Source organism: Somniosus microcephalus, unplaced genomic scaffold, assembly GCF_052327205.1.
Source record: "Somniosus microcephalus isolate GS21.2 unplaced genomic scaffold, FLI_Smic_1.0 unresolved_chr2, whole genome shotgun sequence".
NCBI lineage: Eukaryota > Metazoa > Chordata > Chondrichthyes > Squaliformes > Somniosidae > Somniosus > Somniosus microcephalus.
In genome coordinates this window covers 89,585,659-89,599,544 of record NW_028225180.1, presented here as the reverse complement: position 1 = coordinate 89,599,544, position 13,886 = coordinate 89,585,659, and the positions used below count along the sequence as shown (strand labels likewise).

Genomic DNA, 13,886 nt, shown 5'->3' with positions numbered 1-13,886 from the left:
GCCTCCTCCTGTTCCTCTGTAACAGGCTCGAGGGGCTAAATGGCCTCCTCCTGTTCCTGTGTAACAGGCTCAAGGGGGCTGAATGGCCTCCTCCTGTTCCTGTGTAACAGGCTCGAGAGAATAAAGGGCCTTCTCCTGTTCCTGTGTAATAGGCTCGAGGGGCTGAATGGCCTCCTCCTGTTCCTGTGTAACAGGCTCAAGGGGGCTGAATGGCCTCCTCCTGTTCCTGTGTAACAGGCTTGAGGGGCTGAATGGCCTCCTCCTGTTCCTGTGTAACAGGATCGAGGGCTGAATGGCTTCCTCCTGTTCCTGTGTAACAGGCTCGAGGGGCTGAATGGCCTCCTCCTGTTCCTGTGTAACAGGTTCAAGGGGCTGAATGGCCTCCTCCTGTTCCTGTGTAACTGGCTCGAGGGGCTGAATGGTCTCCTCCTGTTCCTGTGTAACAGGCTCGAGGGGCTGAATGGCCTCCTCCTGTTCCTGTGTAACAGGCTCGAGGGGCTGAATGGGCTCCTCCTGTTCCTGTGTAACAGGCTCGAGGCGCTGAATGGGCCTCCTCCTGTTCCTGTGTAACAGGCTCAAGGGGCTGAATGGCCTCCTCCTGTTCCTGTGCAACAGGCTCGAGGAGGTGAATGGCCTCCTCCTGTTCCTCTGTAACAGGCTCGAGGGGCTGAATGGCTTCCTCCTGTTCCTGTGTAACAGGCGCGAGGGGCTGAATGGCCTCCTCCTGTTCCTGTATAACAGGCTCGAGCGGCTGAATGGCCTCCTCCTGTTCCTGTGTAACAGGCTCGAGGGGCTGAATGGCCTCCTCCTGTTCCTGTGTAACAGGCTCGAGGGGCTGAATGGCCTCCTCCTGTTCCTGTGCAACTGGCTCGAGGAGCTGAATGGCCTCCTCCTGTTCCTGTGTAACAGGCTCGAGGCGGCTGATTGGGCCTCCCCCTGTTCCTGTGTAACAGGCTCGAGGAGCTGAATGGTCTACACCTGTTCCTGTGTAACAGGCTCGAGGGGCTGAATGGCCTCCTCCTGTTCCTGTGTAACAGGCTCGAGGGGGCTGAATGGGCCTCCTCCTGTTCCTGTGTAACAGGCTCGAGGGGGCTGAATGGCTTCCTCCTGTTCCTGTGCAACATGCTCGAGGGGCTGAATGGCCTCCTCCTGTTCCTGTGTAACAGGCTCGAGGGGCTGAATGGCCTCCTCCTGTTCCTGTGTAACAGGCTCGAGGGGCTGAATGGCCTCCTCCTGTTCCTGTGTAACAGGATCGAGGGGCTGAAAGGCCTCCTCCTGTTCCTGTGTAACAGGCTCGAGGGGCTGAATGGGCTCCTCCTGTTCCTGTGGAACAGGCTCGAGGAGCTGAATGGCCTCCTCCTGTTCCTGTGTAACAGGCTCGAGGGGCTGAATGGCCTCCTCCTGTTCCTGTGCAACAGGCTCATGGGGCTGAATGGCCTCCTCCTGTTCCTGTGTAACAGGCTCGAGGGACTGAATGGGCCTCCTCCTGTTCCTCTGTAACAGGCTCGTGGGGGCTGAATGGCCTCCTCCTGTTCCTGTGGAACAGGCTCGAGGAGCTGAATGGCCTCCTCCTGTTCCTGTGTAACAGGCTCGATGGGGCTGAATGGCCTCCTCCTGTTCCTGTGTAACAGGCTCGAGGAGCTAAATGGCCGCCTCCTGTTCCTGTGTAACAGGCTCGAGGAGCTGAATGGCCTCCTCCTGTTCCTGTGTAACAGGCTCGAGGGGCTGAATGGCCTCCTTCTGTTCCTGTGTAACAGGCTCAAGGGGCTGAATGGCCTCCTCCTGTTCCTGTGTAAGAGGCTCGAGGGACTGAATGGGCCTCCTCCTGTTCCTCTGTAACAGGCTCGTGGGGGCTGAATGGCCTCCTCCTGTTCCTGTGGAACAGGCTCGAGGAGCTGAATGGCCTCCTCCTGTTCCTGTGTAACAGGCTTGAGGGGCTGAATGGCCTCCTGCTGTTCCTGTGTAACAGGCTCGAGGAGCTAAATGGCCTCCTCCTGTTCCTGTGTAACAGGCTCGAGGGGCTGAATGGCCTCCTCCTGTTCCTGTGGAACAGGCTCGAGGAGCTGAATGGCCTCCTCCTGTTCCTGTGTAACAGGTTCGAGGGGGCTGAATGGCCTCCTCCTGTTCCTGTTTAACAGGCTCGAGGGACTGAATGGGTCTCCTCCTGTTCCTCTGTAACAGGCTCGAGGGGGCTGAATGGCCTACTCCTGTTCCTGTGGAACAGGCTCGAGGAGCTGAATGGCCTCCTCCTGTTCCTGTGTAACAGGCTCGAGGGACTGAATAGCCTTCTCCTGTTCCTGTGTAACAGGATCGAGAGGGCTGAATGGCCTCCTCCTGTTCCTGTGTAACAGGCGCGAGGGGCTGAATGGCCTCCTCCTGTTCCTGTGTGACAGGCTCGAGGGACTGAATGGCCTCCTCCTGTTCCTGTGTAACAGGCTCAAGGGGGCTGAATGGCCTCCTCCTGTTCCTGTGTAACAGGCTCGAGGGGGCTGAATGGCCGCCCCCTGCCCTGTTCCTGTGTAACAGGCTCGAGGTGCTGAATGGCCTCCACCTGTTCCTGTGTAACAGGCTCGAGGGGCTGAATGGCCTCCTCCTGTTCCTGTGTAACAGGCTCGAGGGGCTGAATGGCCTCCTCCTCTTCCTGTGGAACAGGCTCGAGAGACTGAATGGCCTCCTCCTGTTGCTGTGTAACAGGCTCAAGGGGGCTGAATGGCCTCCTCCTGTTCCTGTGTAACAGGCTCGAGGGGGCTGAATGGCCTCCTCCTGTTCCTGTGTAACAGGCTCGAGGGGCTGAATGGCCTCCTCCAGTTCCAGTGTAACAGGCTCGAGGGGCCGAATGGCCGCCTCCTGTTCCTGTGTAACAGGTTCGAGGGGCTGAATGGCCTCCTCCTGTTCCTGTGTAACAGGCTCGAGGGGCTGAATGGCCTCCTCCTGTTCCTGTGTAACAGGCCCGAGGGGCTGAATGGCCTTCTCCTGTTCCTGTGTAACAGGCTCGAGGGGATGAATGGCCTCCTCCTGTTCCTGTGTAACAGGCTCGAGGAGGGGCTGAATGGCCTCCTCCTGTTCCTGTGTAACAGGCTCGAGGGGCTGAATGGCCTCCTCCAGTTCCAGTGTAACAGGCTCGAGGGGCTGAATGGCCTCCTCCTGTTCCTGTGTAACAGGCTCGAGGGGCTGAATGGCCTCCTCCTGTTCCTGTTTAACAGGCTCGAGGGACTGAATGGGCCTCCTCCTGTTCCTGTGTAACAGGCTCGAGGGGGCTGAATGGGCCTCCTCCTGTTCCTGTGTAACAGGCTCGAGGGGGCTGAATGGCTTCCTCCTGTTCCTGTGCAACATGCTCGAGGGGCTGAATGGCCTCCTCCTGTTCCTGTGTAACAGGCTCGAGGGGCTGAATGGCCTCCTCCTGTTCCTGTGTAACAGGCTCGAGGGGCTGAATGGCCTCCTCCTGTTCCTGTGTAACAGGATCGAGGGGCTGAAAGGCCTCCTCCTGTTCCTGTGTAACAGGTTCAAGGGGCTGAATGGCCTCCTCCTGTTCCTGTGTAACTGGCTCGAGGGGCTGAATGGTCTCCTCCTGTTCCTGTGTAACAGGCTCGAGGGGCTGAATGGCCTCCTCCTGTTACTGTGTAACAGGCTCGAGGGGCTGAATGGCCTCCTCCTGTTCCTGTGTAACTGGCTCGAGGGGCTGAATGGTCTCCTCCTGTTCCTGTGTAACAGGCTCGAGGGGCTGAATGGCCTCCTCCTGTTACTGTGTAACAGGCTCGAGGGGCTGAATGGCCTCCTCCTGTTCCTGTGTAACAGGCTCGAGGGGCTGAATGGCCTCCTCCTGTTCCTGTGTAACAGGCTCGAGGGGCTGAATGGCCTCCTGTTCCTGTGCAACTGGCTCGAGGAGCTGAATGGCCTCCTCCTGTTCCTGTGTAACAGGCTCGAGGCGGCTGAATGGGCCTCCCCCTGTTCCTGTGTAACAGGCTCGAGGGGCTGAATGGTCTACTCCTGTTCCTGTGTCACAGGCTCGAGGGGCTGAATGGCCTCCTCCTGTTCCTGTGTAACAGGCTCGAGGGGGCTGAATGGGCCTCCTCCTGTTCCTGTGCAACAGGCTCGAGGGGGCTGAATGGCTTCCTCCTGTTCCTGTGCAACATGCTCGAGGTGCTGAATGGCCTCCTCCTGTTCCTGTGTAACAGGCTCGAGGGGCTGAATGGCCTCCTCCTGTTCCTGTGTAACAGGCTCGAGGGGCTGAAAGGCCTCCTCCTGTTCCTGTGTAACAGGCTCGAGGGGCTGAATGGGCTCCTCCTGTTCCTGTGGAACAGGCTCGAGGAGCTGAATGGCCTCCTCCTGTTCCTGTGTAACAGGCTCGAGGGGCTGAATGGCCTCCTCCTGTTCCCGTGTAACAGGCTCAAGGGGCTGAATGGCCTCCTCCTGTTCCTGTGTAACAGGCTCGAGGGACTGAATGGGCCTTCACCTGTTCCTCTGTAACAGGCTCGTGGGGGCTGAATGGCCTCCTCCTGTTCCTGTGGAACAGGCTCGAGGAGCTGAATGGCCTCCTCCTGTTCCTGTGTAACAGGCTCGATGGGGCTGAATGGCCTCCTCCTGTTCCTGTGTAACAGGCTCGAGGAGCTAAATGGCCGCCTCCTGTTCCTGTGTAACAGGCTCGAGGAGCTGAATGGCCTCCTCCTGTTCCTGTGTAACAGGCTCAAGGGGCTGAATGGCCTCCTCCTGTTCCTGTGTAACAGGCTCGAGGGGCCGCATGGCCTCCTCCTGTTCCTGTGTAACAGGCTCGAGGGGCTGAATGGCCTCCTCCTGTTCTTGTGTAACAGGCTCGAGGAGCTAAATGGCCTCCTCATGTTCCTGTGTAACAGGCTCGAGGGGCTGAATGTCCTCCTCCTGTTCCTGTGGAACAGGCTCGAGGAGCCGAATGGCCTCCTCCTGTTCCTGTGTAACAGGCTCGAGGGGGCTGAATGGCCTCCTCCTGTTCCTGTGTAACAGGCTCGAGGGACTGAATGGGTCTCCTCCTGTTCCTCTGTAACAGGCTCGAGGGGGCTGAATGGCCTGCTCCTGTTCCTGTGGAACAGGCTCGAGGAGCTGAATGGCCTCCTCCTTTTCCTGTGTAACAGGCTCGAGGGGCTGAATGGCCTCCTCCTGTTCCTGTGTAACAGGCTCGAGGGACTGAATAGCCTTCTCCTGTTCCTGTGTAACAGGCTCGAGAGGGCTGAATGGCCTCCTCCTGTTCCTGTGTAACAGGCGCGAGGGGCTGAATGGCCTCCTCCTGTTCCTGTGTGACAGGCTCGAGGGACTGAATGGCCTCCTCCTGTTCCTGTGTATCAGGCTCAAGGGGGCTGAATGGCCTCCTCCTGTTCCTGTGTCACAGGCTCGAGGGGGCTGAATGGCCACCCCCTGCCCTGTTCCTGTGTAACAGGCTCGAGGTGCTGAATGGCCTCCTCCTGTTGCTGTGTAACAGGCTCGAGGGGCTGAATGGCCTCCTCCTGTTCCTGTGTAACAGGCTCGAGGGGCTGAATGGCCTCCTCCTGTTCCTGTGGAACAGGCTCGAGAGACTGAATGGCCTCCTCCTGTTGCTGTGTAACAGGCTCAAGGGGGCTGAATGGCCTCCTCCTGTTCCTGTGTAACAGGCTCGAGGAGGGGCTGAATGGCCTCCTCCTGTTGCTGTGTAACAGGCTCGAGGGGCTGAATGGCCTCCTCCTGTTCCTGTGTAACAGGCTCGAGGGGCTGAATGGCCTCCTCCTGTTCCTGTGGAACAGGCTCGAGAGACTGAATGGCCTCCTCCTGTTGCTGTGTAACAGGCTCAAGGGGGCTGAATGGCCTCCTCCTGTTCCTGTGTAACAGGCTCGAGGAGGGGCTGAATGGCCTCCTCCTGTTCCTGTGTAACAGGCTCGAGGGGCTGTATGGCCTCCTCCAGTTCCAGTGTAACAGGCTCGAGGGGCTGAATGGCCTCCTCCTGTTCCTGTGTAACAGGCTCGAGGGGCTGAATGGCCTCCTCCTGTTCCTGTGTAACAGGCTCGAGGGGCTGAATGGCCTCCTCCTGTTCCTGTGTAACAGGCTCGAGGAGGGGCTGAATGGCCTCCTCCTGTTCCTGTGTAACAGGCTCGAGAGGGCTGAATGGCCTCCTCCTGTTCCTGTGTAACAGGCGCGAGGGGCTGAATGGCCTCCTCCTGTTCCTGTGTGACAGGCTCGAGGGACTGAATGGCCTCCTCCTGTTCCTGTGTAACAGGCTCAAGGGGGCTGGATGGCCTCCTCCTGTTCCTGTGTAACAGGCTCGAGGGGGCTGAATGGCCACCCCCTGCCCTGTTCCTGTGCAACAGGCTCGAGGTGCTGAATGGCCTCCACCTGTTCCTGTGTAACAGGCTCGAGGGGCTGAATGGCCTCCTCCTGTTCCTGTGTAACAGGCTCAAGGGGGCTGAATGGCCTCCTCCTGTTCCTGTGTCACAGGCTCGAGGGGGCTGAATGGCCACCCCCTGCCCTGTTCCTGTGTAACAGGCTCGAGGTGCTGAATGGCCTCCTCCTGTTCCTGTGTAACAGGCTCGAGGGGCTGAATGGCCTCCTCCTGTTCCTGTGTAACAGGCTCGAGGGGCTGAAAGGCCTCCTCCTGTTCCTGTGTAACAGGCTCGAGGGGCTGAATGGGCTCCTCCTGTTCCTGTGGAACAGGCTCGAGGAGCTGAATGGCCTCCTCCTGTTCCTGTGTAACAGGCTCGAGGGGCTGAATGGCCTCCTCCTGTTCCCGTGTAACAGGCTCAAGGGGCTGAATGGCCTCCTCCTGTTCCTGTGTAACAGGCTCGAGGGACTGAATGGGCCTTCACCTGTTCCTCTGTAACAGGCTCGTGGGGGCTGAATGGCCTCCTCCTGTTCCTGTGGAACAGGCTCGAGGAGCTGAATGGCCTCCTCCTGTTCCTGTGTAACAGGCTCGATGGGGCTGAATGGCCTCCTCCTGTTCCTGTGTAACAGGCTCGAGGAGCTAAATGGCCGCCTCCTGTTCCTGTGTAACAGGCTCGAGGAGCTGAATGGCCTCCTCCTGTTCCTGTGTAACAGGCTCAAGGGGCTGAATGGCCTCCTCCTGTTCCTGTGTAACAGGCTCGAGGGGCCGCATGGCCTCCTCCTGTTCCTGTGTAACAGGCTCGAGGGGCTGAATGGCCTCCTCCTGTTCTTGTGTAACAGGCTCGAGGAGCTAAATGGCCTCCTCATGTTCCTGTGTAACAGGCTCGAGGGGCTGAATGTCCTCCTCCTGTTCCTGTGGAACAGGCTCGAGGAGCCGAATGGCCTCCTCCTGTTCCTGTGTAACAGGCTCGAGGGGGCTGAATGGCCTCCTCCTGTTCCTGTGTAACAGGCTCGAGGGACTGAATGGGTCTCCTCCTGTTCCTCTGTAACAGGCTCGAGGGGGCTGAATGGCCTGCTCCTGTTCCTGTGGAACAGGCTCGAGGAGCTGAATGGCCTCCTCCTTTTCCTGTGTAACAGGCTCGAGGGGCTGAATGGCCTCCTCCTGTTCCTGTGTAACAGGCTCGAGGGACTGAATAGCCTTCTCCTGTTCCTGTGTAACAGGCTCGAGAGGGCTGAATGGCCTCCTCCTGTTCCTGTGTAACAGGCGCGAGGGGCTGAATGGCCTCCTCCTGTTCCTGTGTGACAGGCTCGAGGGACTGAATGGCCTCCTCCTGTTCCTGTGTATCAGGCTCAAGGGGGCTGAATGGCCTCCTCCTGTTCCTGTGTCACAGGCTCGAGGAGGGGCTGAATGGCCTCCTCCTGTTCCTGTGTAACAGGCTCGAGAGGGCTGAATGGCCTCCTCCTGTTGCTGTGTAACAGGCGCGAGGGGCTGAATGGCCTCCTCCTGTTCCTGTGTAACAGGCTCGAGGAGGGGCTGAATGGCCTCCTCCTGTTCCTGTGTAAGAGGCTCGAGAGGGCTGAATGGCCTCCTCCTGTTCCTGTGTTACAGGCGCGAGGGGCTGAATGGCCTCCTCCTGTTCCTGTGTAACAGGCGCGAGGGGCTGAATGGCCTCCTCCTGTTCCTGTGTATCAGGCTCAAGGGGGCTGAATGGCCTCCTCCTGTTCCTGTGTCACAGGCTCGAGGGGGCTGAATGGCCACCCCCTGCCCTGTTCCTGTGTAACAGGCTCGAGGTGCTGAATGGCCTCCTCCTGTTGCTGTGTAACAGGCTCGAGGGGCTGAATGGCCTCCTCCTGTTCCTGTGTAACAGGCTCGAGGGGCTGAATGGCCTCCTCCTGTTCCTGTGGAACAGGCTCGAGAGACTGAATGGCCTCCTCCTGTTGCTGTGTAACAGGCTCAAGGGGGCTGAATGGCCTCCTCCTGTTCCTGTGTAACAGGCTCGAGGAGGGGCTGAATGGCCTCCTCCTGTTCCTGTGTAACAGGCTCGAGGGGCTGAATGGCCTCCTCCTGTTCCTGTGTAACAGGCTCGAGGGGCTGAATGGCCTCCTCCTGTTCCTGTGGAACAGGCTCGAGAGACTGAATGGCCTCCTCCTGTTGCTGTGTAACAGGCTCAAGGGGGCTGAATGGCCTCCTCCTGTTCCTGTGTAACAGGCTCGAGGAGGGGCTGAATGGCCTCCTCCTGTTCCTGTGTAACAGGCTCGAGGGGCTGTATGGCCTCCTCCAGTTCCAGTGTAACAGGCTCGAGGGGCTGAATGGCCTCCTCCTGTTCCTGTGTAACAGGCTCAAGGGGGCTGGATGGCCTCCTCCTGTTCCTGTGTAACAGGCTCGAGGGGGCTGAATGGCCACCCCCTGCCCTGTTCCTGTGCAACAGGCTCGAGGTGCTGAATGGCCTCCACCTGTTCCTGTGGAACAGGCTCGAGAGACTGAATGGCCTCCTCCTGTTGCTGTGTAACAGGCTCAAGGGGGCTGAATGGCCTCCTCCTGTTCCTGTGTAACAGGCTCGAGGAGGGGCTGAATGGCCTCCTCCTGTTCCTGTGTAACAGGCTCGAGGGGCTGAATGGCCTCCTCCAGTTCCAGTGTAACAGGCTCGAGGGGCTGAATGGCCTCCTCCTGTTCCTGTGTAACAGGCTCGAGGGGCTGAATGGCCTCCTCCTGTTGCTGTGTAACAGGCTCAAGGGGGGGCTGAATGGCCTCCTCCTGTTCCTGTGTAACAGGCTCGAGGGGCTGAATGGCCTCCTCCAGTTCCAGTGTAACAGGCTCGAGGGGCTGAATGGCCTCCTCCTGTTCCTGTGTAACAGGCTCGAGGGGCTGAATGGCCTCCTCCTGTTCCTGTGTAACAGGCTCGACGGGCTGAATGGCCTCCTCCTGTTCCTGTGTAACAGGCTCGAGGGGCTGAATGGCCTCCTCCTCTTCCTGTGTAACAGGCTCGAGGGGCTGAATGGCCTCCTCCTGTTCCTGTGTAAGAGGCTCGAGGGGCTGAATGGCCTCCTCCAGTTCCTGTGAGAAGTGCGGTGAAGAATTTAGTTTTGTACCTCCTCCTCCATCCTGCGTGTGTGTGCCAGCGAGACCGCTGCCCCGTCTCGTGGTGCGACTGGCGCTGGCCCCTGTGGGCGGGCGTTCCTTCTGGGGGACCGCTGACCCCGAGGGGAATGGAGTCCACGGCGTGCGTTTCACCGTGGAGCTTTTCTCCTCCGTGGTCCAGCTGTCCTCACTCAGCGATGCTGGATGCGACTGCGGGAAGGAAAACAACATATGGAAGAGACTCAGTACCTGTTGGGCTGAATGGCCTTGTTCTGTGCAGTTAATTTCGATGTTAAATCCGCAGTTTAAGATTGCCGATTGGTCACTGGCTACTGGTGTTTTAACTGGAAATGGGCCAACTGACTCCAGCAGTTTTTATCCTCTTTAGACTGGGGCTGTGTGCTTCGCTGGCAAGGCCGGCATATATTGCCCTTCTGCTCGTTGCCCCCTGGCAAAGGTGGTGGTATCAGTCGTGGCCCAGTGGGTAGCTCTCCCTCTGAGTTAGCCCCATAATCCAGGGCGACACTCCCTGAGGGAGCGCCGCACTGTCAGAGGGGCAGTACTGAGGGAGCGCCGCACTGTCAGAGGGGCAGTACTGAGGGAGCGCCGCACTGTCGGAGGGGCGGTACTGAGGGAGCGCCGCACTGTCGGAGGGGCAGTACTGAGGGAGCGCCGCACTGTCGGAGGGGCAGTACTGGGGGAGCGCCGCACTGTCGGAGGGGCGGTACTGAGGGAGAGCCGCACTGTCGGAGGGGCAGTACTGAGGGAGAGCCGCACTGTCGGAGGGGCAGTACTGAGGGAGCGCCGCACTGTCGGAGGGGCAGTACTGAGGGAGAGCCGCACTGTCGGAGGGGCAGTACTGGGGGAGCGCCGCACTGTCGGAGGGGCGGTACTGAGGGAGAGCCGCACTGTCGGAGGGGCAGTACTGAGGGAGCGCCGCACTGTCGGAGGGGTAGTACTGAGGGAGCGCCGCACTGTCGGAGGGGCAGTACTGAGGGAGAGCCGCACTGTCGGAGGGGCAGTACTGAGGGTGTGCCGCACTGTCGGAGGTGCGGTACTGAGGGAGCGCCGCACTGTCGGAGGGGCAGTACTGAGGGAGCGCCGCACTGTCGGAGGGGCGGTACTGAGGGAGCGCCGCACTGTCGGAGGTGCAGTACTGAGGGAGCGCCGCACTGTCGGAGGGGCAGTACTGAGGGAACGCCGCACTGTCGGAGGGGCGGTACTGAGGGAGCGCCGCACTGTCAGAGGGGCAGTACTGAGGGAACGCCGCACTGTCGGAGGGGCAGTACTGAGGGAGCGCCGCACTGTCGGAGGGGCGGTACTGAGGGAGCGCCGCACTGTCAGAGGGGCAGTACTGAGGGAGCGCCGCACTGTCGGAGGGGCCGCCTTTCAGATGAGACGTTAAACCGATGCCCCTTCTACCCTCTCAGGTGGATGTAAAAGATCCCACGGCCACTATTGGAAGAAGAGCAGGGGGAGTTCTCCCCGGTGTCCTGGGGCCAATATTTATCCCTCAACCAAAATCACTAAAACAGATGATCTGGTCATTATCACATTGCTGTCTGTGGAAGCTTGCTGTGCGCAAATTAGCTGCCGTGTTTCCCACATTACAACAGTGAGCACACTTCAAAAGTACTTCATTGGCTGCAAAATGCTTTGGGACGTCCTGAGGTGGTGAAAGCCGCGGGAGAAATGCGAGTCTATGTTCATGAACTGCTGCAGTCTGTGTGGTGAAGGTAGACCCACAATGCTGTTTGGATAACAAATTCCCTTTTACTTACTAGCTGAAATGCGGGTCCCCGCTTTATCGTCAGGGAGCTGAAATACAGAAAGAAATATGTTAGCAATAAGAGGTTACAGGTGTTAAAGAAACCAGTTCAAAGAATCTTCTAAACTCCCCCGACCTCCTCCCCCAGTCACTTAGATCCAAGTTATTCACGAATACAAAAGGAAAATACTGCGGATGCTGGAAATCTGAAATAAAAACAGAAAATGCTGGAAACACTCATAGAAACATAGAAGATAGGAGCAGGAGTAGGCCATTCGGCCCCTCGAGCCTGCTCCGCCATTCAATGTGATCATGGCTGATCATCCAAATTCAGTACCCTGTCCCTGCTTTCTCCCCATATCCCTTGATCCCTTTAGCCTTAAGAAATATATCCAACTCCTTCTTGAATATATTTAATGAATTGGCCTCTACTGCCTTCTGTGGTAGAGAATTCCATAGGTTCACCACTCTCTGGGTGAAGAAATTCCTCCTCATCTCTGTCCTAAATGGCCTACCCCTTATCCTTAGACTGTGACCCCTGGTTCTGGACTCCCCGACCATCGGGAACATCCTTCCTGCATCCAGTCTGTCCAGTCCTGTCAGAATTTTATAAGTTTCAATGAGATCCCCTCTCATTCTTCTAAACTCAGCAGGCCAGGCAGCATCCATGGAGAGAGAAACAGAGTTAACGTTTCAGGTCTGGGACTCTCCGTCAGAACTGGAAAAAGCTGGAGATGGAACAGATTTTAAGCAAGTGCAGAGGCAGCGGGGTGGGTGGCGGTGGGGGGGGGGGGGAAACTAGGATGGAAGGCAGGGCTTATACTGTAGTCTGAAATTGTTGAACTCAATGTTGAGTCCCGATGGCTGTAAAGTGCCCAATCGAAAGATGAGTGTCAGGAATGACCCAGGTTCTGCCTCGCCTTGCCACCAGAGGGCACCATGAACTCTTAATTGTTTCCTTCTTTCTTCCTAATCGTACTCACCTGTGCATGGTTATATGCCTGCTATTTAAGTGGTGCTTAGTTTTATGTCTGGTGCTCAGTCTTGAGTTTCACACTGCCTTGTGATCCTCTTGCTGGCCTGTATCTGTGCTGTTGTTATTTTGTTTGTTTCTAGTAAAGTCTACCTTTGTTTATGCAACCTAACCTCTGCCTCAGTTTGCCTTCCTGCAGTTGGGTTCACCCAGTGCCACTCGTCACAGTGAGGTGCTGTTCCTTGGAACAGTGCAAGAGGCCGAGGTCAGAGTGGGAGTGGAGCGGTGAATTAAAATGACAGGCGACCGGAAGCTCGGGGGTCACCTTTACGGACTGAACGGAGGTGTTCCGCAAAGCGGTCACCCAATCTGCGTTTGGTCTTCCCAATGTAGAGGAGACCGCATCGTGAGCAGTGAATACAGTATACTAGATTGCAAGTTACTCACTGTTGGGTTGATGGGAGGTGGGTCAGTGACTCTGATTCCCCTACCCTACCCATACCCCTGTGAGATTCAGTGTGTGTGGAACCCGTACCCCAGTGAGAGTCAGTGTCTGTGGAACCCGTACCCCAGTGAGAGTCAGTGTGTGTGGAACCCGTACCCCAGTGAGAGTCAGTGTCTGTGGAACCCGTACCCCAGTGAGAGTCAGTGTGGGTCGAACCCGTACCCCAGTGAGAGTCAGTGTGTGTGGAACCCATACCCCAGTGAGAGTCAGTGTGTGTGGAACCCGTACCCCAGTGAGAGTCAGTGTGTGTGGAACCCGTACCCCAGTGAGAGTCAGTGTCTGTGGAACCCGTACCCCAGTGAGAGTCAGTGTCTGTGGAACCCGTACCCCAGTGAGAGTCAGTGTGTGTGGAACCCATACCCCAGTGAGAGTCAGTGTCTGTGGAACCCGTACCCCAGTGAGAGTCAGTGTGTGTGGAACCCGTACCCCAGTGAGATTCAGTGTGTGTGGAACCCGTACCCCAGTGAGAGTCAGTGTGTGTGGAACCCGTACCCCAGTGAGAGTCAGTGCCTGTGGAACCCGTACCCCAGTGAGAGTCAGTGCCTGTGGAACCCGTACCCCAATGAGAGTCAGTGTCTGTGGAACCCGTACCCCAGTGAGAGTCAGTGTGTGTGGAACCCGTACCCCAGTGAGAGTCAGTGTCTGTGGAACCCGTACCCCAGTGAGAGTCAGTGTGTGTGGAACCCATACCCCAGTGAGAGTCAGTGTGTGTGGAACCCGTACCCCAGTGAGAGTCAGTGTGTGTGGAACCCGTACCCCAGTGAGAGTCAGTGCCTGTGGAACCCGTACCCCAGTGAGAGTCAGTGTCTGTGGAACCCGTACCCCAGTGAGAGTCAGTGTCTGTGGAACCCGTACCCCAGTGAGAGTCAGTGTGTGTGGAACCCATACCCCAGTGAGAGTCAGTGTGTGTGGAACCCGTACCCCAGTGAGAGTCAGTGTGTGTGGAACCCGTACCCCAGTGAGAGTCAGTGTGTGTGGAACCCGTACCCCAGTGAGAGTCAGTGTGTGTGGAACCCGTACCCCAGTGAGAATCAGTGTGTGTGGAACCCGTACCCCAGTGAGAGTCAGTGTGTGTGGAACCCGTACCCCAGTGAGAGTCAGTGTGTGTGGAACCCGTACCCCAGTGAGAGTCAGTGTGTGTGGAACCCGTACCCCAGTGAGAGTCAGTGTGTGTGGAACCCGTACCCCAGTGAGAATCAGTGTGTGTGGAACCCGTACCCCAGTGAGAGTCAGTGTGTGTGGA

At 57.8% G+C, this 13,886-nt stretch overlaps 1 protein-coding gene across 5 annotated transcripts in view; it reads right to left on the bottom strand.

Annotated features, from left to right (window-relative positions):
• map4k2 (mitogen-activated protein kinase kinase kinase kinase 2) overlaps positions 1-13,886 on the bottom strand; it is a 143,992-nt gene that overhangs the window by 45,357 nt on the left and 84,749 nt on the right. For all 5 annotated transcript variants that reach the window (XM_085976307.1, XM_085976308.1, XM_085976309.1 and 2 more), the window contains 2 exons: positions 11,179-11,215; positions 9,409-9,607 (listed from right to left, as the gene is read on the bottom strand). In XM_085976307.1, the coding sequence (XP_085832433.1) occupies positions 9,409-9,607; positions 11,179-11,215 (236 nt within the window). The remainder of the gene's footprint in view (positions 1-9,408; positions 9,608-11,178; positions 11,216-13,886) is intronic.